At 37.1% G+C, this 20,770-nt stretch overlaps 3 protein-coding genes across 5 annotated transcripts in view; 2 read left to right on the top strand and 1 right to left on the bottom strand.

The window, feature by feature from the left end:
- cmip (c-Maf inducing protein) overlaps positions 1–5,775 on the top strand; it is a 40,068-nt gene extending 34,293 nt beyond the window's left edge. For both annotated transcript variants that reach the window (XM_028030330.1, XM_028030337.1), the window contains exons 17-21: positions 119–166; positions 254–400; positions 486–591; positions 667–737; positions 1,095–5,775. In XM_028030330.1, coding sequence (XP_027886131.1) covers positions 119–166; positions 254–400; positions 486–591; positions 667–737; positions 1,095–1,148 — 426 coding nt within the window. In that variant the 3' untranslated portion in view covers positions 1,149–5,775. The remainder of the gene's footprint in view (positions 1–118; positions 167–253; positions 401–485; positions 592–666; positions 738–1,094) is intronic.
- Positions 5,776–6,193: 418 nt separating this feature from the next.
- utp4 (UTP4 small subunit processome component) lies at positions 6,194–17,562 on the bottom strand. 2 transcript variants are annotated; one of them, XM_028030339.1, is made up of 18 exons: positions 17,451–17,562; positions 16,477–16,641; positions 16,203–16,391; positions 15,415–15,499; positions 14,956–15,045; positions 14,653–14,864; positions 13,274–13,445; positions 13,020–13,111; positions 12,198–12,294; positions 11,707–11,727; positions 11,283–11,347; positions 10,399–10,521; positions 9,486–9,642; positions 8,186–8,292; positions 8,010–8,105; positions 7,752–7,937; positions 7,215–7,325; positions 6,197–6,389 (listed from the first exon to the last, which is right to left on the bottom strand). In XM_028030339.1, exons 2-18 carry the CDS (start codon positions 16,633–16,635, stop codon positions 6,273–6,275), a joined length of 2,079 nt encoding a protein of 692 aa, XP_027886140.1. In that variant the 5' UTR covers positions 16,636–16,641; positions 17,451–17,562; the 3' UTR covers positions 6,197–6,272. The 2 variants fall into 2 exon arrangements, with proteins under 2 accessions (XP_027886146.1, XP_027886140.1); XM_028030345.1 differs by lacking the exons at positions 11,707–11,727; positions 17,451–17,562 and having other exon boundaries at positions 6,194–6,389.
- On the top strand, positions 17,562–19,854 carry chtf8 (CTF8, chromosome transmission fidelity factor 8 homolog (S. cerevisiae)). Its single transcript, XM_028030357.1, has 3 exons — positions 17,562–17,698; positions 18,708–18,831; positions 19,454–19,854. The coding sequence occupies exons 1-3, from the start codon at positions 17,679–17,681 to the stop codon at positions 19,709–19,711; spliced, it is 402 nt and encodes a 133-aa protein (XP_027886158.1). The 5' UTR covers positions 17,562–17,678; the 3' UTR covers positions 19,712–19,854.
- Positions 19,855–20,770: the final 916 nt, after the last annotated feature.

The raw sequence follows: 20,770 nt of genomic DNA, 5'->3' as shown, positions 1-20,770 counted from the left end.
AGATTAGCTTTGCCATTAGCAGTTTAATGTGCCTACTACTGGTTTTCTGTGCTTTAAAAAAGAAACTTATCCTGTGTATTTTTTTACAACTCCAACTTTTCCTTTTTGTTCTCTTCAGCAAAGAAAAGGAGGTCCCACCCGGCTGACTCTGCCCTCCAAGTCCACGGTTAGTTCACCCTCAGTCTGTTATATAAACTCTCCTTCCTGGCTGGCAGACAATAAAAACATTTGCTTCGTCTCTTCCTCACTGCAGGATGCAGATCTGGCCCGCCTGCTGAGTTCAGGCTCCTTCGGGAACTTGGAGAACTTGAGCCTGGCCTTCACCAACGTCACCAGTGCCTGTGCGGAGCAGCTCATCAAGCTTCCGTCACTCAAACAGCTCAACCTCTGGTCCACTCAGGTCTGCAGTTGCTACGACGCGAAACAAACCGGAGGCGGACGAAGCTGTGAAATTACTCGCCTGTGGTTTGTTTTGTGTTCCGCAGTTCGGGGATGCAGGACTGAGGTTGTTATCCGAGCATCTGGCCTGCCTTCAGGTCCTGAACCTGTGTGAGACGCCGGTCACCGACGCCGGTCTGCTGGCTCTGAGCTGTAAGAGATCGCTCGCTGATAAATCTACTGATGCGTTGGCAGCCGTAGCTGATGGAGCTGCTTTTTGTGTTTCAGCCATGAAGAGCCTGTGCAGCCTGAACATGAACAGCACCAAGCTCACAGCCGACACGTACGAAGACCTCAAGGTAACTCCCGGCAGCTGGAGCAGAAGTTGCATGTGGAGGACTCCAAGGTTCAACCCTTGGACCCCTTCTCTTTATCTGATCCTTGTTTTTGTTGGAAAGTTCTGAAGCACAAAATGCCTGTGTTTACGTAGAAAAACAAGACCCTGATAAATTATTTTTTTACTTTTTCCACCTTCAATGTGCATACCTTAGTCACATGTGGAGTACCCCAAGGTTCAATCCTTGGTACCCCTCTTGTTTAATATCTACATGCTCTCTAACTTTGAACTGCCTTGTTGCTGAAATGTTGCTTTACTAATAAACTTGACTTAATAATGTAACAATCAGCAGATTTTAAGTCTTGTTTTCTCTCTTCAGGCCAAACTGCCCAACCTGAAGGACGTTGATGTCCGATACACAGAGGCCTGGTGATCCGCCACGGCCTCCTGCCCCATCCATGGTCACACACACACAAACACACACCCCACCATCAACTGCATCGACCAGAACCTCAGCGCCTCTCCGCCAGCCAGGTATGGAGGAGATTTCTTCAGCTTCAACCACTTCAGGGTGCAGCCGTGAAGGAAAGGTCAACATTTCTCCGTGGACGTTTCATCCCTCCTCCCTTCTACCCTTTTTTAAGGATCTGTTTTAGTCAGACTGCACAGGGACCACACCCATTTCATCCGTCCTTGGCCCTAAATGGTCTCTAAGTTTTGAGGCTCCCTGTAATGAACGCTGGAGACGTTCAGGTGTTGTGTCCGAAACCGTTTTCCCTCTAAGGTGAGTTCCTCCTACCAGTTCTGACCTGATGTAGCGTCAATAACCTCACGTTGCATTCAAATACACCTCGTATTCTAGATAATCGAGATTAAAATGAATCTAGAATCAGATAATCAAACTTTAATATCATGAAATACCACCAGACTTAATCAGCACTTTCTACATATTTATCATGTATTTGTTTTAGTAATAATTCAGAAAAGATGGAGACAGAAATATATATATTTTTAATTTAGCTACAAAGAAAAAACCCTCATTACATTACCAATTTAAAAAAAGTATTTTAAACGTTATTTTCAAAAGGTACTTTAAATCTTAAAGCCATGACTCAAATTTATCCAATATGATTATATTGGAAAGGGTCAGGCTTGAGTTTTATGTTTTGTATCCAGAAGTTTGGATTATCATGTTGAATTTAATTTTATTACATTTATCTAATAAAATTATGTATCTGTTGATATCTGACCAGATCTGGAGGGACCCTGTCCCTTGTTAGCCCCCATCTAGGACCACCCATGGCCCAGATGGTCTTCAGCCCCTGAATAATTCTGCTTCAGGGGACAGGTCACAAAAATACATAATTTAGAAACATGTCATGTAATTCTGGATCAAGGTTATGGGCCAAGCCGTGAAAAAAAGACAGCTTTTCTCTAGATTGTTACACCATCATGGGACATTCAAGTCACTCCTAAAACAGATTCTAAAGAAATAAAACTAAATTCATTTCACAGAAATTAAAGTATTTTTTAAATCTATGAATATAATAATAAATGTGAAACTGTTGCACTTTTAGCTTCAGTCGTATTGAGATAAAATCACAGTAGGGCTGAGCAATATGGCCAAAAATAAAATCTGATTTTTTTTACATCAGTTCCAGTTTTTAATATTAATAGATCTTTGTCTCACTTTTTTTTAAAAATAAAAATAATTACAGAAAATATTTTCTATCATCTCTTCTATGACTTGTGCAACTGAGTATTGGAGTCAGGCTATAACAATTTATTGTTTAATTTTGAGAATACAGTCATAATATCAGCAGAATAAAGACACAATTGTACCACAATAAGTTATAAAATTACACAAAAAAAGTTGTTTTAATGAGAAAAAATCTTTTGGTTATCAAAATCTAATGTAACCAAGTATTTCCTCGAAACAGACAGTTCTTTGCACAATCATTTCAAAGTTCTGCTACTGATAATAATTTCATGCTGATAGCAAAATATAACTTCACAAGACACTCACCATTCCTCATTTTAAGTTTTCGTACAGAAGTTATAAAATTACTACTTTTTTCTAACATTAGGACTTTATTATGGCTATAGTATGAGTTTATTCTCATATTACTTTGTAATATTATGGCTTTATTCTCGTAAATAAATAAAAAAAAAACAATCTTAGCTTGGCCCTAAGTTCAAAATCTAAATAAATTGAAGCTGTAAAACACTTGTCAAAACAAGATGGCGGCCCTGAGCGTACCAACATCAAAGTCCAGATTTTTCCAAAAATGTAATCTTTGAAAAACAAAAAATCTATTAATTGATTACATTTTATCTAGAACCGTCTCTGGTGTAGATTTACTGGTGTTGAATTTGCTTTTACTGGTGGAGGAACTCATTTTGCAGCGGAAACTTTGCTCTGCACAATAGCCGTTAGTCTCCGAACCGCTCCATGATGTAGCTCCCTGAACGGACCGACCGAACCCTATCGGAGTCAGGACCTTTCAGTTTTTCCTAAAAAAAAAACAAACAAAAAAAAAACTACTCCTAATGTTCGTCACATGGGGAAAAAAAGAAAACTGAGTTTTTTATGATCTTGCACATATTTTTCCAGATTTGGAAGTGGATGCGTTCGTGTTCCGCTTGTTTTCGGGAGGGAAAACATGGCGGCTGCTGTTTCTTTTTCTTTTCTTTTTTTCGTTTGTATCCGGACGGAAGAGGAAAACCACTAAGCTCCGAGTGACGTCATGCCGAGTCCTCTCGGGACATTTTTTTGGCTCTGGAAACAAACTGTTGTAGGACAATTTTGCCAAATAAAGAAACAAACTTCTATATCCAACCAACTTCTGTCGACGCTGTTCCGACTTTGAAGAGAGAAAACGATCCGGACGGATTCATTCGTGTACATATTGGATCGGAGCAGTTGTTTGCTACATTCCCTCGGAACCAACGTTTTGAACTTTTTGTTCCCCCCCGGTATCAAACACACGTCAGACGTCCTCTGTCTGGTTAATTTATTGGCGTCAACCTGCCGACCGCTCCCACAGGACAGGACGTTTTGTTTCCTATTTATTTGGTGCCATCGAGGCTGTCTGTATCGACCCGTAACGGTCCGAAAGGTTCGGGCCCGGTTGTCCTGTACATACCGGTGTACATAATCGTCTTTTTGAAGTCCTTTACCTCCTCTTCATCCCCTTTTTTCTTCTCTAAGCCTGATTTCAGCTGCAGGCTTGTGTTGCCTTCATCTTAACGTTTGTTTGTGGTTGTTTTCCTTGTTTTTTGTTTTATTTTTTCACACAAAGTGCACTGTAATCATAAAAAAGGAAATGTTTTTAATGCATATTATTTTAACGGTTTCCAGCTCTCCTCTGATGATTTAATCACTTTAATCAGTCTTGTTTCCTGTGTTGTTGTTGCTCTAGTTTAATTTTTTTTTTTGCACGTATGCGTTGCTGCATCATCTTATATTTGTTTTTATAATTTCTATATATATATATAGATAAGGTTTGTAAAATCTGATAAAAGGGGGGGTTTGATCACTTGTCTCCTGAAAACGAACGACTGAAACGGAGGGATTTAATCCCCCAAAAGGCCAGTTCAAAGGGGGTTGATGAAAGCCGATCTGACCGTAGCTGAGCTTTATTCGTTTAAATGTGGCCATTTTTTTATATAAAACAATAATAATAATAATGCACATATTTCTCGTTTTTCTTAAAGAATGTTGTTCAGATAATCATATCAGAGGTGAGACCCAGTGGTTCCACATTAGCAGCTCGAATTTTACTGCTTCAGTTCATCCTTTAATACTTTTTAAGTTTTATTGGAGCAGTTTATGTGGGCAGGTAAGAGGGAGATGAAGAAAATACTGTTTATTTAATTCTTTAACTTTGCTTATGCAGCCAGGAGCCAGTTAGGTTGAAAGATTAAAAAAACGCAACAAAATTATCCTTTTATGTAGCTTTAAACGCAACATTTCATGTAATATGAAGGTTTAACACAAAGTGGAAATGAGTTTGTAATTTTCTGCCTTAATCTAGAGACAAGTTTAAACAGATTTTTAGAAACATTTTGTTTAAAAACAAATTCTGTTATCCCGGCACTACCACGTTATGACCAGCAGGGGGTGCTGATTCCCCAGTAACGAGCGCTTAAAACGCAGAGGGGAATCGGTGGAAATAAGGAATCATAATCAATAAATTAGAATATTTATTCACTCCAGCAACTCCATAATTAAGTGAAACACATTATATAGACTATTTGTACACAGATTAACATTTTCAAGCCTTTATTTGTTACTTATGATTATTTTTTGACTTACAACTAATGAAAACACATTGCATCAAACGAATACAAAAACAAACAATTTTAAAACAAAAATATGCAGTTAATATAAACTATGGTTGAAGGTTATTTTAGAAATCTGATAAGGTCATATTTTAATTAATTGAATATTAATTTAAGGTGATTTCCCAGCATAATAGACATTTGAATGTTGCACTCTCTCACCTAACTGGCTCCTGGTTTTGGTTCCCAACATGCAGGCATGAGCCGGATCTCCCAGAACCGCTCCTGTAAACAAATGGGCCCTTCTGGACCGCAGCGTGTCGAGGTTTCAGTGTTTAATGGTTGAATAGAGACTCCTCTCCTGTTTCGTCTCTGTATCCTGTGGAGCTTTGTCCTCATTTCTTCTGCCATCTGTTTTTTTATTTTTAATTATTATTGTAGGCAATCTGTCAAGAGTTTCTACACACGTCTGTGTCAAATCTTATCAGATTGTAAGAAAAGCAGCCAGATGTGGCACAACCTGAAAAATCAGACTGAACGTTTTTTGTTTGCAGCTGGAAAAGTGGCGCCCATCACGTTTCTCTCTTTTTCAGTTGCACTGATCTGCTTTTCCTGCTGGGTTATTATTATTACTATTATCAATTATTATTATTATTATTATTGCTGCTGCTGCTCTGTGGCTGTTGTAATAAAAATACAAAGGCTCTTTGACAGGAAAAATAACTATGATGTGAAATAATTTCAATCAAAAATAAAATGTCTGTGAATATGTTTCAGCTGACTGAGTCATGTGGGTTTTCTTATTAGGATTTTAAGAATAAATTAAATGTCTTAGGAAAACAATGCAAAAATTCAACATTGCTTATTTTTAGAAGAGCGAAAACCAGAAACTGAAATACTTTTTGTCCAAAGAAAAATCTCAAAAGTAAAATACTGTTGTGGTTTTTGCATATTAAAAATATTTTTAATCTACTTCTTCTAACTCTTTCCCTCTTCTTTTAAAAATGAATTAAATTAACAGTTGAGCTTAAGTGACAGCAACCAGTTATGTATCAAAAGAAATTCAATCTACAGCAATTATTGAGATTTTTATAAGTTATCCACTCCATTCTTTAGTTTTAGAATGGAGGTTTTTGCATGTTTTGACCCTTCTAAGCCACCGTACGCAGATACATTAATGCACACACAGACGGCTGGTTCTCAGTTTTCACTTTATCAAAACATCTCCAACAAACTGGAGAGATTACTGTGATCATGAGGACTTGATCGCTGTTTAGGTGGCAAACTTTTTCTGCCGGACAGGAGCGGGGAGCTGAGCCACGATGTCCACCAGGGGGCGCTCCACCACAACCAGAGACAGATCCTCCAGCAGGTTCACAGACAGCAGGTGCTGTGGGACAAAGCAATAACGTTCAATCTGTGGAAAAGGTTTGTGAACTGATGCAAATGTTTTACAATATTTATGACTTGTCTTCTACCACATCGTGTTAGGGGCATCGCAGACAGAAAAAAAGTAATTTTCTGCCAGAAATCTCAGAAATTTTCTGGAAAAACTATAAAATTAGAGTTTGAAAAGTAGAAAATTTTCTGGAAAAAACTCAAATTTTGAGGCTCATCAGTAAAAGTTTCTACAAAAAACTTTTTAAAATTCAAGTTAATCATTTACTTGAAAAACTTTAAAAACTAAAAAATGTTAGACTTTTTTTTAACAATTTCAACTGTTAAGTTTTTTCTTGAAAATGTCTCAGATTAAACTCAAAATTGAAGTTTCTTCTAGAAAATTTTGTCTAATCTAATCACATTGACAAAATTGATAAATTCTGAAATTTTCAGGATTTTTATATAATCCAGAAAATTGAAATTGAAATTTTTTTGGGTTTTGCCCTATAGATATAAAGGGCATTATAAATAAAATCTATTAATTTCTGAAATTAACCTCAAAAATGTTTTTACTTTTCAAACTTTAAATTTCCACGTTTTATCTAGAAATTTCTTAGATTAATTTCGAAATTTCTGATCTTTTTCTGTCAAATCGTAGACTTTCCAAACCCAGAAATGTTCACCTTTTTCTATCTACAATGGCCCTAATATGCAGTTGCAGTTTTCTGATTATTTTGCAGCAAAAAGTTTTTAATTTGAACATTTTCAGCCCAAACTGCTGAGCTTCACACATGGTCAATTCCAAACCTGCACATTCAGAGCGTGGAGGTTTTACCTGGAAGTTCTTGCAGGTCTTGAAGGCGTGGCTTTCTCTGAGCCTTTGTGGCTCAGGAAGACTCCGGAGGATCATTTGATTATAGAACTTCGTCTTCGCTTCAGGAAGAGGCTGTGCAGATAAAACAGTAAGGTGACCAATGATGGTACCCTGAACAGGCTGGAAAAGGTCTAGTTACACAAAACATTTTCATTACCTTTTTTTTGTGCACAAAAATTCCTAGATAATGAGATTTTAGCTGTTTTAGTTCATCTTGCTATTTTAAATACAAATAAGCTGCAGCTGGCCACGCCCCAACTCAACGTTTACACTCAGACATGAAAATAGCTGTTAACAGATGAGCAATTATACAACCATGCGTCTTTGAAAAGCAGTAGTTGTGCCTCCTGGACAATCAACAAGAATCCAGTAAGTGGTTTCTGGAGGCTAAGTCAACAAGAAAATACTTGTGATTTCCAGCAGCCATTGTACACCACATAGAGTGGTAAAACCAGCTGACCAAATGCTGAAGAATTGTGACCAGGTGGCTTTGCGTACCAGACTCTGGTCGATGATGCAGAACATGAACACGTCGTGCAGCATGATGTGCGCCGGGTTGTTGGGGTTGAAGGCGATGCTGGTGACCGGCGTGTCGCGCTGCAGCCACAGCGGATGCAGGCCTTGCCTCTGCAGCTGACGGCTCCACTCGCTGTACTCCTTCTGCTTCAGGGAGAACTCAAAGATCTGCAAAACAACGACACAAACTTAGCAGGTTCGATCCTCTAGGTGAAACAGAAACGTCGCCAAGGCGCCCACCTGCTGGTCGGCGTGAACGGAGACGAGGTTGCCGGTGGTTGGGTGGATGGAGACGGCAGTGGGGCAGGAGCTGTAGGCCGGGACCGAGCAGTGCAGCTGAAAACCACAAACAGATTCTGTTTCCTGTCGCTGTTCTGCTCCATGATGTCCAAACAAAAGCAAACATCTGAGCTCACCTTCATCTTTCGAAGGTTGAAGACGTGGATCTCGCAGTCTGTGTTCGCCGTGGCGAGCCACTGACCGTCTTCACTGGGAGACAGGATGTGGATAGGCTGTCTGGAGCCTGGAAACACAAAACAGATTAAGAATCAGGGAACATTTAATAGAAATAGTTCAAAAAGTGACTAAATTAAACCTTTCTGCAAGGTTTCACCTCCAAACGACAGCTTATTAGGGCTGAAACAATTAATCGGAATAATTGTGATTAATTGATTATTCAAATAATCGTCAACTAATTTAGTAATCAACTGACCATTAACTGGATTTTTAAAAAAAGAGAACTAAACACTAGGTTTAGTGTTTAGTAATTAAGCCCAAACTGTATAAAACTGTACAGTAAATATATACATTTTGCATTTAAAATAAAAAAAAAAAACGTTTGTTGTCCGTAAAAATGTTTCACCCAGAACTCCTCTAGTGGCAGTTTTAGCTTCGCCTGGCTGTGATTCAATTGGTTAACACAAAAATTTGTCAACAGATTAGTTCTATATTGTATTAAGGCGGAAACGATTAATCCCGATTAATCAATTATTGAAATAATCATCAGCTAATTTGGTAATTAATTAATCGTTAACTGGAACATAGAGACTCAAAAACGGGTCAGTTTCTGAAAGAACACCTTTAGAGCAGTAATTAAGTTGAAACTGTATAAAACATAAATACATTTTGCATTTATGATAACAAAACAACTTTGTCTGTAAATATGTTTTACCCAGAACTCCTCAAGTGACAGTTTTAGCTTCCCTTAGTTCAAATTCTGTAAAAAATAAAGCAAAATCCCCTATTGAGCAACGTTTCCTATCCAATTAGTAATTAGTTAATCCAAATATTAGTATTTGTTCAATACTGTATTGGACCTGAAACGATTAATCATGACTAAAACATTACTCAAATAAGCGTCAACTAATCGATTGTTAATTGTTAACTGTAGACTCAAAAAAGGTAAATTGCTGAAAAAACAACGTATTCAGAGAAGTTATTAAACCCAAACTGTATAGATTTTGTATTTAAGATGAAAATGCTTTTATTTGTAATTACATTTTACCCCAAACTCCTTAAATGCCAGTTTTAGATTCACCTTGTATAAAATAATTAAATGAATGTTATGTTACTGCATTGTAGGCAATAAAATGTTTATTTTCTTCTTTGTTGATTTGCAGCATTGCCTCAGTAGTTAACCAATCAGAAGTTTCCGACGCCGTGACATCATCGTCTGCCTCTGAGCAGCAATCCAAACAAACCTCCAGCGAAACTCACCAGACTTGTGTTTGAGGGTGTGAAGGTATTTACAGTCCGTCTGGTCGAGAGCGACGACGACGACGGAGGAGAAGCTGGAAGAGGCGAACAGCCTGCAGGAGTCCGAGGAGAAGCAGAGCTGATGCACCGACTTCAGCTCCCTGGGCAGCTTGGACACCTGCATGGAGGACGAGACCATAAAACGAGAGACGAGTCTCTGAAATGTTTCTACATGCTGCAGGATGATTCCAGTTAAGACCATAAAACAGCTGAAATAATTTCTAGTTCAGAGAAATAAGAAATCAAAATACTCCGCTCATTACAGCTGTGACTTTTGCTATTAATACTCTGTATGCTTTTTAATTAAAAGATGTATTTTTCTGACAGTTTTTGCTTTATTGAAATACATTGAAAATCTCAAGAATTTTTCAAAATTTGACAAAACCTTTACTCTCTTTGAAAGCTATATACTGTAAGCTATAAACTCCATTCAGTGGTTAAACAGGTCATAAGGCTTTTACCGAACTTCAAGTGAAGCAGCTTGTTGCCAGTTCTGCTAAAATTGAGATTTAAGTTTCGTGCAATATTTTACAATGTAATCATTCTTCAGCTGCTACAGAGTGCGCCCTCTGGTGGCTGACGTTATTCAACTTTTACTGGTTTTTCACAAACAAACCTCTGTTTTTAGAAATTTCCCTCTACAGAAATCATTTATGCATCAAGACGTAGCCACAGGTGTCTGCTTTGAGGAATTATAAGAAGTATTACTGTAGGTTTAACAGTTTTCTCCATATAAAATATTTTCAGTCTTTCTGTTCAGTTAAATTTCATGGTTAAAATCTGTACTCCATTATAAATGTCCAAATCTGAAAGCTTAAATAAAGAAATCCTGCTCTCTGTTTGGCTTTTTGATGATGAAAATGTGTTTCCTCACCTTCTGGATGCTGATGTTGTTGCTGCTGATCTGCAGCCTGTAGAGACGAACGGCGGCGACGGTGGCGTAAGATAACCAGCTTCCACACGGAGACAACGCGCTGCAGCAGATATGGTCCTCGCCCTGCAGGGGGCAGCAAACACAACAATCAGTTCAAGTTTGGTAACTTGTGACGTTTCACACAGAGAAAACTCCAACAGAACCAAAACCAGTCACCACAAACCAGGGCCCAGTTGTTGTTTTTTCAGCAGTTAGAACGGTCAGTTTCTGTTTCTGTCTGAAATCATTTAATTACTTTTGGAGCAGAAAGAAAAAAACACTTAAATCCAATATTCCAATTTACTGAACCAGTCTCTACTCATGTTTTCCTGTTTTGTAAAAAAGGCAAAAAGTAAAAAACAAAAGAAATTTTTAAGGAAATTAGTACAGATTATAAAACAAAAATTGTAGTTATATTTTGTGGTAAAGTTGACCTGAAGTCAATAAGACACACTAGTCAAACAAGATGGCGGCTCTGGGCGTGGTGACATCACTCTGAACTAAGGAAACCCAAATGGTCCAATGGTGTAAAAATCCAGATTTTTAAAAAATTAAATATTCAAAAATCACTAATCCGATTAATCAAAAAGATTGATTTATCCCCCAGCCCTACTGTGAAATTGAAACTGATTAAATAAATTTATTCATCCTAAAATATTTGGCTAACATGATGATGTCATGCTTTTCCTGCTTTTAAAATGATCAACCAAATAAAACACCCTGAATGTTTTCCTTCAGAATAAAATCATTGAGATTTTACTCAATGGTTTACTGGAACCAGTCAAACCATTTCAACATGTGGAGCCCAGATGGTTACCGTGGAAACACAACTGTCCTTTGCCTACCTTTGTCTTCAGCTGGATCAGTTTCTCTGGTTTCCTCTTCACAGGTAGACTCTCTCCAGGTGTTCCTATCAACACACGGTAAAGAGCTGTAATCATTTTAAGGATAAACAAATATAAAAATATGATACTAATAACTAAAAATTCAGATTTTTAGGCATTAAAATACTTAAAATTAGGTAACTTTTCCTAATTACAACATTATTTACAGTAGCTGTAATAGTTATCTCCAACTTGGCCACTAGATGTCAGTTAATATGTTCAAGTTTAAGGTTCAAGTCTGATGTTTCAGACAAACAACAACAGAGTTTGTTTGGAGGCAGATGAAGAGCAAAATCCTTCGGTTTCAGTTTCAGTTATTTTCTGAGAGGCAGAACTCGCCGGTCACTCAGTCAGGAAGGTCAGTGCAGAGCGACTGGTGCTTCACGTGTTTTCACTGGAAACGTCTCTAATAACACAGAAGAAAGTTGCTAGATTTGTCACTTTTTAAAAAATAAAGTCTCTAGAGAAAAGAAAAGTCATTAAGTGTATCAATAAAGTAATTAAATGGGCCGTCCTCGTCCTGACCACACCCCTAATTAACTCCCTATTGTCATCCCCAGTCTTGGCCACGCCCATCAATGTATCTTGGCTCCGCCCACTTTGGTGTAATTTATGTTTTTATATCATGTTTAGTTACACTTAAGTCGTTTGTTTGACATTAATGAAACTAAATATCTGCACCTTTTGAGCTAAATTTATCCACTGTGAACCTGTTTCTGAAGACATAAAAACTCTTCAAAATAAAATGCCATCAAAGAAATATTTAAAAACTAAAGAAATATGGGTTTAAGTTTGGCATTTAATGTCCACTGAGTGAACAGTGTTGCATTGCAGTGTTTTATTACTTTATGATTTGGTTTAATGCGTTTTCCTCACCATTTCTGTCGCTCTCTCCAAGCCTCCACAGCTCCAAATGATCCGGGAACTGGAAGAGCAGAAGTCCAGCTTTCTTTGCACAACTAACAAGGTTTCTCTAGAACAGAGAGGATGCAGGTTATTTCCAACTGACAGCATTTATACTACGCAGTCATGTGAAAACATGAAGACATGATGTAAAAATGTCAGTTTTCTGTTTACATATTTGTACATATGGATATTTAACATCAGCACAAATGAAAAAAATAATAATAAATTTTAAGCTGTTTTTTTTAAATACCATAAAAATGCAGTTTCTGATGAAGTATTAAATTAGAATATCTCAGCATCACGTGATTAAATATCATTACTTAGGAGTTTAAACCAGTTTTTTTTCATGTTTAAGCATTAAATATTCAGCTTGTTGCGCTCCTGACGCTTGAGGAAAAAAAAAGTGGCGAAATCCACTCAGAAAGAAGCTGTGCTAAGGGATTTAAATAAACCTAAACTGAAATCAAGGCCAAGTCGAGCTGTCCGAGTGAGTTCATCCAGGAAGCTGACCGCAAGACGCTACATGAAGTCTTCTAAAACCACAAAATATCATAAAAATAAAAAAAAGAGAGTCCAATTTCTTTCATGAGGATAGATTTATGCTCATAAATGTTCCTGCAGGTATCCAATTGTTCAACATGTTTCTGAAAACATCCTCTTATTTGTCATTCAACATCATCTGTGTCTCTCTTTGCTGACAGATGATGTCGCTGCCTCTGAGGGATTGTTTTTTTTTATTTCTGTGTATTACTTCCTCTCATACACAGTAAGATTTTCTCTTCCTGGACTCACGTGTGGGAAAGCAATTTTACGAAGCGCAGACTCCTGGGTGTTCTTCTCCACTTTGTCCAGCAGGGGTCTCACCACCAACTGGGTGTCCATACCTGAAACGAACCAATCAGTTCATCTTAAAGCTTTAAAAATATTTTTTATTTTATTTTCCAAAAGATGAAGGCTTCATCTGAAGACATAGTTGAACAAGTGAGACAAAAACCTCAATGCAAAGTAAATATGACACTCCGATGTAGCAGCCAATCAACTCTGACCTCCAGAAATCACGGCCGAGTCGGTGTGAACCAGCGCCCTAACATCGTGCGAGTGGTTCTTAAAGGTTCTGGTCCGGACCCAGAGCTTGTCCTGCTGTCCCACAGTGGAGGAGATGAACTGGAACTGGACAATGGTTCCTTCAGACGTCCCAGCGATCACACTGCTCTCATCCTGCCAAACACACCATTTCTTTATTTTTTTTTCTTCGGATATTGATACTTACATTCCTTCTGACAAATTAAATAAATACAGAACTGTAGATATGACTTCAGTTAATAAATAAATAATCAGTTCACATTCAACATTTGCTCTTCTTCTTCTGTTTCTATCCGGTTTTGGCTTGTAAAAACAGAAATGAAGAATATAAAAACAACTATTGATTAACATTACTCTATGCTGAGTCAGTGAATCTTATGTCTGGACAATATGGTTGAAAAACATATCACAATACTAATTATGATACTAGTCAATAATTATAATAATCTGATAATTATTAATTAGTTTTTTGTTTTAAATATTTGAATTATTGCCAAACTGGTGGCGTGACCTTTCCTCTTTTATCCACAGTTTTAACTTCATACCGGTTTTTTTTTAAGCAGTTATTAAGCACAGTGGCAGAACCTGAAGCTGCTGCTGGGAAAGTTACTCAACAGTTCGTTGCTAGGTAACCAAAGAGTGGGTAAGTGAGTCGTTGCTAGGTAACCAAAGAGTGAGAGTTACTTGATTCCACAAACAGAGGTTAAGAGGTTAAGACTTTCCTCTGACTACATCTCCCAAAATGCTGTGTGTTGTTTTCTAGAAAATAACTGAGATTAATCTAAAAATGTTCTGAGTTCTTTTCCGGCAGATTTTAGACTTTTCAAACACAGAAACTTCTACGTTATTTTTTTATTTATTTTTTTTTTAGAAAATTTCTGAGATTGATCTAAAAAAATCTTTTAGTTTTTTTCCAGCAAATTGACTGACATTAGCCTCAAAATTTTAGTGTTTTTCTAGAAAAATTTGGGCTTTTCAAACTCAAAAATGTTTTTGCTTTTTCTAGAAAAATACTGAGATTAATCCCAAAATGTGATTTTTTTCAAGCATATTTTAGGATTTTCAAACTCAGTTTTTTCTAGAAAATTTCTAACATTAATCTAAAAATTTCTGAGTTTTTCTGGCAAATTTTGAACTTTTAAAATTCAGAAATTTTTTAGATTTCTTCTAGAAAATGTTTGACTTTTCAAACTCAGAAATTGTCTTAAGAATGATCTCTAAATTTGTGAGTTTTTTTGTTGGAAATTAACTTTTTTTTCTATTTTCTATGGTCCTAAAACGCCGTTCTAAATATTTGCTAACATCCAAATCCAACATGCTTTACTTGTCTTGGGTTTGCTACCTGTGAAACGGCCAGAACCAGGACATCCCATTTGGTGACCAGATGGGTTCTGATCAGAGTTCCAGTCAACCCGTCCCAGATCTGGACCTTTCCTGCAGAATCGCCGCTGATGATGGTGTGGTCGTTCAGACAGGCGACGCTCCAGACCACCACCTCCCGGCTCTTTGAGGCTCCAACGCCTCGGTCCACCAGCAGCCTGTGAGTGGCGTGGCCTGCAGTCAGAACCAAACAGGAGGAAATAACGGACCGAGAACAAAAAAACTGAGCAGACTTTCTGTATGGATCGTTTCAGGATGAAGTCACCTGTTTCCGAGTCAAAGATCCGAATCATGTCCATCATTCCTGCTGCTATCTGAGCTCCAGACGGATGCCAGGACAGCGATATGATCCGACCTGAAAGATTAAAAATGTATCTGATTTTTCTGATCGATCAAACTGTGACTCTAGTGAGTTAGTTTTAATTTATCATGCAATTAATTAATTTATGACTCACTACGACAGGACTATTCACTATTACATAACATAATTTATTACTGTCTTGTTATAGTGTTCTACATAGCAGGAAATATTTAAACTAATCAAGCAATTCAATAAATTTAACTTTGACTAAACCACTACAAATTGTATTTTTCTAGCCATTCAGAGATGGACTTTCTTTCTGCAGTGTTTTGCATCACTGTTTTTCTTTCTAAGTCTTTACAAAGAAAGAAAGTGTGTAATTTGTTACTGTGCAGATTAAAGTGTGAGTGGTGGGAGACTCACCTTTCTGTCTGCTCAGGTTCCTCTGAAACTGAATCCTGTCCTCCAGGACCTCAAACATCTTCACAGTCCCGTCTTCACAGCCAGCCTGTCAGAGAAAACAGAGCTGGATCAGTCAGACCCAAAACACAACTTAAATCTAACTGGGACCAGGTCTGTCACAATAACACATTTTTCTGGACGATAAACTGTCCCAGAAGTTTTTATGATAAAGAATTATATTGTTGTTTAGAGACCATTTTTCAAGAAATATAACCGTAATGGCATAATAATGCAAGGCCACATTCTCACAGATCAATAAACTTTAAATTCTAATGAACAGTCAACATTTTAAAATGTCAGTATCAAATTTATTTAAATAGCACTTTTAAAAACATCTTAAAACTGCTGTACAAAGACATTAACTCAGTAGAATGAACACAGAATGAAACTAAAACATCACAACAGAAAAGTTTCAGTATCAGGCCTCAATTAAATGTCAACATATAAAAATAAGTTTTAAAAAGTGTTTTTAAAATGACCCAGACTGCAGGCCGGTCTAATCTGGAAAGGTAACTTATTTCAGAGAATAGGAAATATCCAAAATTAACAACAGAAACAACAAATAAAATAAATTATGAAGTCTCTGTAAGCAAAATTGTCCTTCAAAAAGAGGGGCCAGTTTACAACAAAACACCAGATTGAAGACTTTTGTCATCCAGTTTTTGGTAGAAAGAGAAAAACAATAAATAATGCAAATGGAAATTATTCAGTTTGTTTTAATTTATCATGCGATGAATTGATTTACGCACCGCCAGCAGCGTCCCCTCGCTGTTGCCGCTGATTGTCCAGATTGGTCCTCCGTAGGCCTCGATGCTGTAGCGGGGCCTCAGGTTCTCCAGGTCATACTCTGTGATCTCCCCGTCCAAACCGGCGCTGAACAAACGACAGCCGACCCAGCAAAGCGCCTCGATGGACCGCCCGTCCCGCCCGGCGATGACCTGAACATCAACAGATCCGGGAATCTGTTCAGCTGAAGAGGAGACGGTGGAAACGTTCCAACTAACCACAGGTTTGATCCTTTACCTTCTCCTGGAAGTAGTTGTCGGCAAAGTTAAAGATCTCCACGGCGCCATCTGCTCGGGCCACGGCCAGCCGCTCCGTGTGGCTGTTGAAGGCCATGGACCGGATGGCGCTGGGCATGTAGTCAAAGAAGCGGACCCGGTGCACCTTAAATTCCCCCATTTGGATCTGGGACAGAAAAAAACACAAAAATATGAAGAAACTAAATAACCAATTCCTTTAGAACTGGTTTAGAACCAGTTCTAAATCCCTTTAGAACTGGTTATTAACTGGGTATTAGTTAATAGCTTTAATACTTAAAGCTGTTAAGTATTTTCTCTGTATCTCAGAGAATATACTTTAAAGCAGAGTTCCTAAAAATAAAGGCCAAAAAACCATTTGCCGATAGTTGAACCCATTTGTGTAGAGTTTTAAACTGATATCAGTTAAAAATAAACATCAAATCTAATCATTAAAAAACGATTTAAACCACCAAAAATTAAATGACATCTTTTTAGTTCCTAATATAGACAATTACTTTCTTAAAAGTTTAAATCCTAAACTGCCTAACAATAATTCCTTAAATCTTAATAACATTTGAAGGAACATGATATATTTTCATATAAAACCTTTGATCGTCTCATTAAGAAACACTAGTTATTCCGTCATAATACCATTAATAATCCGCAATTAAAATTGTATTATTATTTACGGATTCGATGAAAAGTCAGCTGAATTTATAATTTTTTATTAATATTATTGCTCTTATTAGATATCAGAACTTTTAATGGGACAAATGTATCATGAAGCCGCTCAGTTTCCTGTAAAATCCTGTTTAAATCTAAAGAACGTGAAGAAAAAAATAACAGTTAGCTCCAAATGCTAACGACACCTGAAGCGATGTGTCGTTTAAAAGCACGAAAACGCCTCATAACTCAAGTACAACAGTTACAAACTTTCTAAAACTCTCACTTTACTTTATTGTCAGAAAAACTCACCTTAGATTTAACGCTGCACGTTTCAAAACATCAGGAACCACGTTGACGACGACCCGGAGCAGGAAGTCCAGGGGGAAGTGCGTCATGACGTAACCTTCACGCGTCACTTTCCGGTTGGCGGGAAGCTGAATGTAAACAGAGCAGTTCGGATTCAGTCGTTTCGGGTTTATCCTAATGAACCTTTTCATGCGGATTTAAAGACGCTGCGGCTGGTTGGTTGTCAGCAGGATGGTTCAGATATTCATACGGTAAGAACTGCGATATTTATCATTTTATTTCACAGAAGGTTTTCGTATTTCTAGCGGATAATTTTCCAAAAGATCCAGAATAACAGCAGCAGGTTTAGATTTGAAAAAAGTATTAAAAGATGGATAGCGGGGCTTATTTGTGAGTCATAAAAATAATCATGAAAGTTTATTTACTTCCCTCTAAAGTTGTCGAAATATTTTTTAACTGGTGCTCCTCAAATATCGTTCCGATGTATAAGCTGCAGGCGAAAGCATTTTAATTTTAATTAGGTGATGTTATAAACCTTATTTATCTCCTAAGTTAGATGAAATTCACAAAATATCATTATTTTCATCTATAAATTAATATAACTAATATTAATAAATAATAGAACTTCTGTAACTATCTCATTAGGAAGCAAATAAAAATAGAATTAGACAAGTTTATATTTTTTTTTATTTTATGAACTAAAAATAGTCCCGATTGTGGGATGCTTTATATATATCCCACACACATATATATATATATATATTTTTTTTTTAAATATTTTATTTTTAATTTTCTGCTTACACCGTCATTTTCTTTAGTTCATTGGTAATTTTGCTGTTATTTTCTATATGTTTTCCAACAACTGATTAGCACTGGGGTGCGTGCAGCGCCTTGCGAAAGTATTTAAACCCCTTGAATTGCTCCAGATTTCATTTTTATGTGACAGACCTAATCTACTTTGTATTGTTCTATCGCTTAGAGTCCCAGAAAATTACAATGATATTGTGGTGGTAACATGACAAGAATGGTGCAAATACTTTTGTATGACACTATATAAATATTGTTCTGTTCTTATGAATCTTTTTAATGTTAAACTGGGATCATAAAATCATGTTATGAGGTTTTCATGAGAAATAAACATGTAAACATTCCCCCTCTCTCCTGTTTTTCTCTATGAAGAATTTGGTCTGTTTTAGTTGCAGAAGTAATGACAGAACTTCCTGTTTAACCAGAGCGTGCCGTGTGTTTGTGCTCCTGCAGGGGCAGCGTGGACGGCAGCAGCCCTCCAGAGTGGCTGCTGGTGGAGCTGCAGGGAGAGATGATGTCCAGACGCAACTCTGGGCTGGCGGGTAACGTGATGGGAGACCTGCTCTACACCAAGGAGGTGGAGATCCTTCACACCCATTGAAACTCACAATCAAGATCAGATGCACATTTTAACTGGGCTGAAACAATTAATAGTGATAAATTTACTAATTTATTGATTATTAACGGGAGACTAAAGACTAAAAAAAAAAGTAAATTTGCTTTGAGGAAAACATCAGATCAAAAATTAAACCAAAGCTGGACAAAAAAATATATGCCATTTTCATTTAATTGTCTTTATAAAGAGCAAACTTATCTTGTTTTACATCAAATTATTCCTATTTACTAAATGACATAAATCTTAGCAGTTAAAAAGGTGTTTTTTTGTAACTTTCTTTAAATTTAGTATCAGTTAATTGTCTTTCAAACATATTTTGCTTCCCTTCCACAAATGTTTTTGGGTTTTTTGGACTTTTCAATTGTGAATTGAAACTATCTTTTCAGTTCACATGTATTGTTTTTATTTCCAAGGGGTGGTGCTGGAAAAGTTTGAAAACTTACCTTGAAAAGTTCTTGAATTTTACTCTTGTGAAATGTGTACAGAACCTACAAACATTTTCACTCGACAGAAAAGAAGAAAAACATCCACAGTTCTACGTTTGTCTCTCAACTTCCTGTGCTGTTCGTCTTTTGTCCACCAGGGGGTGCCGGTGCTGGTTGTAGGACATCACATTCTCTACGGGAAGCAGGTCAAACTGGAGAAACCCTTCGCTGTCCTCACCAAACACTCCGGACACTCACAGGACACTGATGCTGCCGGTGACGTTACCATGGAAACGGACCAGCAAGAACCTTCCTCTTCCTCCACGTCCTACTCGGTGTCGGCTCTCATCAAACGGAAACTGATCTTTAAGACTCGCCCCAAACCCATCATCACAAATGTTCCCAAGAAAGTATAGAAGGACGATTACTGGCCGGTCCAAACGGGTCAGAGGCTGGTTCCGTGTTTTAAAGTGCTGCTTTGTGACGTTTTTCTCCTCTGTTTGGATTGAAATGTTTTTCTCTCCTATTCCTAACGTAATTAAATGATATCTAAACTGCATGAGTGATTTTGATTGTTGCCTTATAATCTGTTCAGTTATTTTTTGCTTCATCTGTTCAGTTTATTTAAATCAGCCACATTTATTCACAGCTCTGATAAAGATGTGTCAAAAATACACCGAGGCTGAAACGATTAATTGGATTAATCATCATGAATTGATTATTGAAATAATTGTCAACCAATTTAGTAATCAATTAATCATTAACTGGAATATTCAGACTGAAAAAAAGCCACTTGCTGGAAAAACACATTTGTCTGTAAATATGTTTTAGTTTTACCCCAATCACATTTACTAAAGGAATGCTGTGTTATTGCATTTTAGTTAATGTTTACGTTCTTATTTAAAAAAGGGAATTAGTTGTTGGTTTTTTGCATATTTTAATGTATTTCTAATATTGTATAAAAAGGCATAAATGGTTAAATTAAAAAATCTGGTTTTATCCGTTTAATTGGTTAATCGTCAGAATAATCCGTTATAATCTAAAATAAACTGATAACTCTAGGTTTTAAGAAAAGGATGATAAAGCAGTAGGTACAAATAAGTGCAGCAGTTAGAAACAAACATCTCTCAATGGGGATTTTTGTTCTTAATGAGATCAAAATTGTACTTAGATTACATGTTAGAGTATTTTTCAGCTGTAAAACATTCATTTATTTTAAGGTATTTTACACATTTTTACCTATTTCCTACAAAATTTGAGTTAATCTCCCTAATTTGACAATCTGTTCAAGTCACAGTTTGGACCTCCCGCCTTCAGAGCAAAACCACTATCTGACCAGCAGGGGGCAGCAGTGACAAACCGAATAAAAAGTTCAGGTTTCATCCAAAAATCGTCAGAAAACATAAATTTGCTGACAAACATTCAGGCTCTTCCTCTCTGCTGCAGCAGCAACATGGTACCAGAATGCTAATGGC

Source organism: Xiphophorus couchianus, chromosome 2, assembly GCF_001444195.1.
Source record: "Xiphophorus couchianus chromosome 2, X_couchianus-1.0, whole genome shotgun sequence".
NCBI classification, from domain to species: Eukaryota; Metazoa; Chordata; class Actinopteri; order Cyprinodontiformes; family Poeciliidae; genus Xiphophorus; species Xiphophorus couchianus.
The sequence above is the reverse complement of the archived record's forward strand: the minus strand, read 5'-3'. Positions and strand labels throughout refer to the sequence as shown.

What these genes read in the sequence shown, in the direction of transcription:
- utp4 (XM_028030339.1), bottom strand. Translation starts at nt 16,635, where the DNA reads ATGGGGGAATTTAAGGTGCACCGGGTCCGCTTCTTTGACTACATGCCC. An exon ending in ACAACATCAGCATCCAGAAG is followed by an intron (nt 9,643 to 10,398) that starts GTGAGGAAACAC and finishes TCCTCCATGCAG; the next exon opens with GTGTCCAAGCTGCCCAGGGA. An exon ending in AGACCTGCAAGAACTTCCAG is followed by an intron (nt 6,390 to 7,214) that starts GTAAAACCTCCA and finishes TTTGTCCCACAG; the next exon opens with CACCTGCTGTCTGTGAACCT.
- chtf8 (XM_028030357.1), top strand. Translation starts at nt 17,679, where the DNA reads ATGGTTCAGATATTCATACG. An exon ending in ATGGTTCAGATATTCATACG is followed by an intron (nt 17,699 to 18,707) that starts GTAAGAACTGCG and finishes GTGCTCCTGCAG; the next exon opens with GGGCAGCGTGGACGGCAGCA. An exon ending in ACCTGCTCTACACCAAGGAG is followed by an intron (nt 18,832 to 19,453) that starts GTGGAGATCCTT and finishes TTTGTCCACCAG; the next exon opens with GGGGTGCCGGTGCTGGTTGT.